This window comes from Halyomorpha halys, unplaced genomic scaffold, assembly GCF_000696795.3.
Source record: "Halyomorpha halys isolate HHAL.00 unplaced genomic scaffold, Hhal_1.1 Scaffold772.1, whole genome shotgun sequence".
Lineage (NCBI taxonomy): Eukaryota > Metazoa > Arthropoda > Insecta > Hemiptera > Pentatomidae > Halyomorpha > Halyomorpha halys.
Window position 1 is genome coordinate 138,133 of NW_027112238.1, and position 1,178 is coordinate 139,310.

At 30.6% G+C, this 1,178-nt stretch overlaps 1 protein-coding gene across 2 annotated transcripts in view; it reads right to left on the reverse strand.

Moving 5' to 3' along the window:
- Window positions 1-1,178, reverse strand: part of Tbce (Tubulin-binding cofactor E) — a 43,080-nt gene that overhangs the window by 6,188 nt on the left and 35,714 nt on the right. For both annotated transcript variants that reach the window (XM_067050203.1, XM_067050202.1), the window contains exons 8-9: window positions 954-1,085; window positions 700-856 (exon numbers count right to left, since the gene is read on the reverse strand). In XM_067050203.1, the coding sequence (XP_066906304.1) occupies window positions 700-856; window positions 954-1,085 (289 nt within the window). The remainder of the gene's footprint in view (window positions 1-699; window positions 857-953; window positions 1,086-1,178) is intronic.

Below are 1,178 nucleotides of genomic sequence, written 5' to 3' on the forward strand. Positions count from 1 at the left end.
TTAATTTCAAAATGTTGTTGGCCGCAACAGATGGTCAACTTTAGAGAATATGATACCTTATGTTTTCAGTTTGTTTACTTTAGCTTTTTAATAGACTCTTGCATTGCAAATAAAATCATATAGTAAGATATAAAAAATAAATTAAAGTATGAGAAAGTGAAATTTTATAGTTGTTTAGAAAAATTTATTATTTTTATGTCCTTTTTTACTTGAAAATGTCTGCATGAAATGGGACTGAATAACATTTTATAAGTTACTACTTTAAAGATTATTTTTATAGTTAAATAAAGTAATAACTTGTGTTATTATATGTATTGCCATTCTATTTAATTATGTTTGTGCAGCTAGTTGAAACTAATAGCTAAAATTGCCATGGATACGACCCTAATTCATGAATGAACCATTCATAAATAAATATCGTATCCATGACAATTTTAGCTATTAGTTTCAACTATAACTAATTTTTTCCCCTTCTCTACCATTTCCCATGATTTTAACTAAAACAAAGTGGAATAAATAAATAAATATTATGTTTTTGTCTGCGATTAAAACAACCATAAAACTGAATAAGATTTCTGTCAAGTCAATTTTTCTTAGCAATTGGTCATGTACTCATCATGTATAATACAACAGTAACAAGGATGAAACTCCAGGACACAGTTAGTACATAAATAAAATAAAAATCACATAAATACTAACTTTGAACTAAAGCTCTATATCTTGGATGTAGGGTATTGAATACCCTTCGCCCTTTAGGATCGATGGCGGTTTCCAGCCACATCCTGCCGTTGTGCTTCAGGTAATCTATTTCAGCTCCTCTCCTCTCCTCGTCCGAAACTTCTTGAGAATTGAGATGCTATAAATTGAAATGAGCATACGTTAAAGATGAGAATAAAGAAAAAAAAAATAATAATAAAAGGAAAAAAGATTTTGTGAACAAATATTCACTAGACCTTGAGCTTAGCAATCCTGGCTATGATGATTTGCCTAACAGTCTCTCTCGATATTCCATCCAAGACAGGATTGTTCCTTAAGCGCAGCTCTTCCAATTGCGGGAGCTTGTCTAGTTCGCTGATGCTTTCCCACTGTATAAAAATAACAGCTGTAATAAGTAGAATAATTCAGGGCTAGGTGCAAAATCAGGTTGTTTACCACAAAGTTTACATAATTTTTTTTTT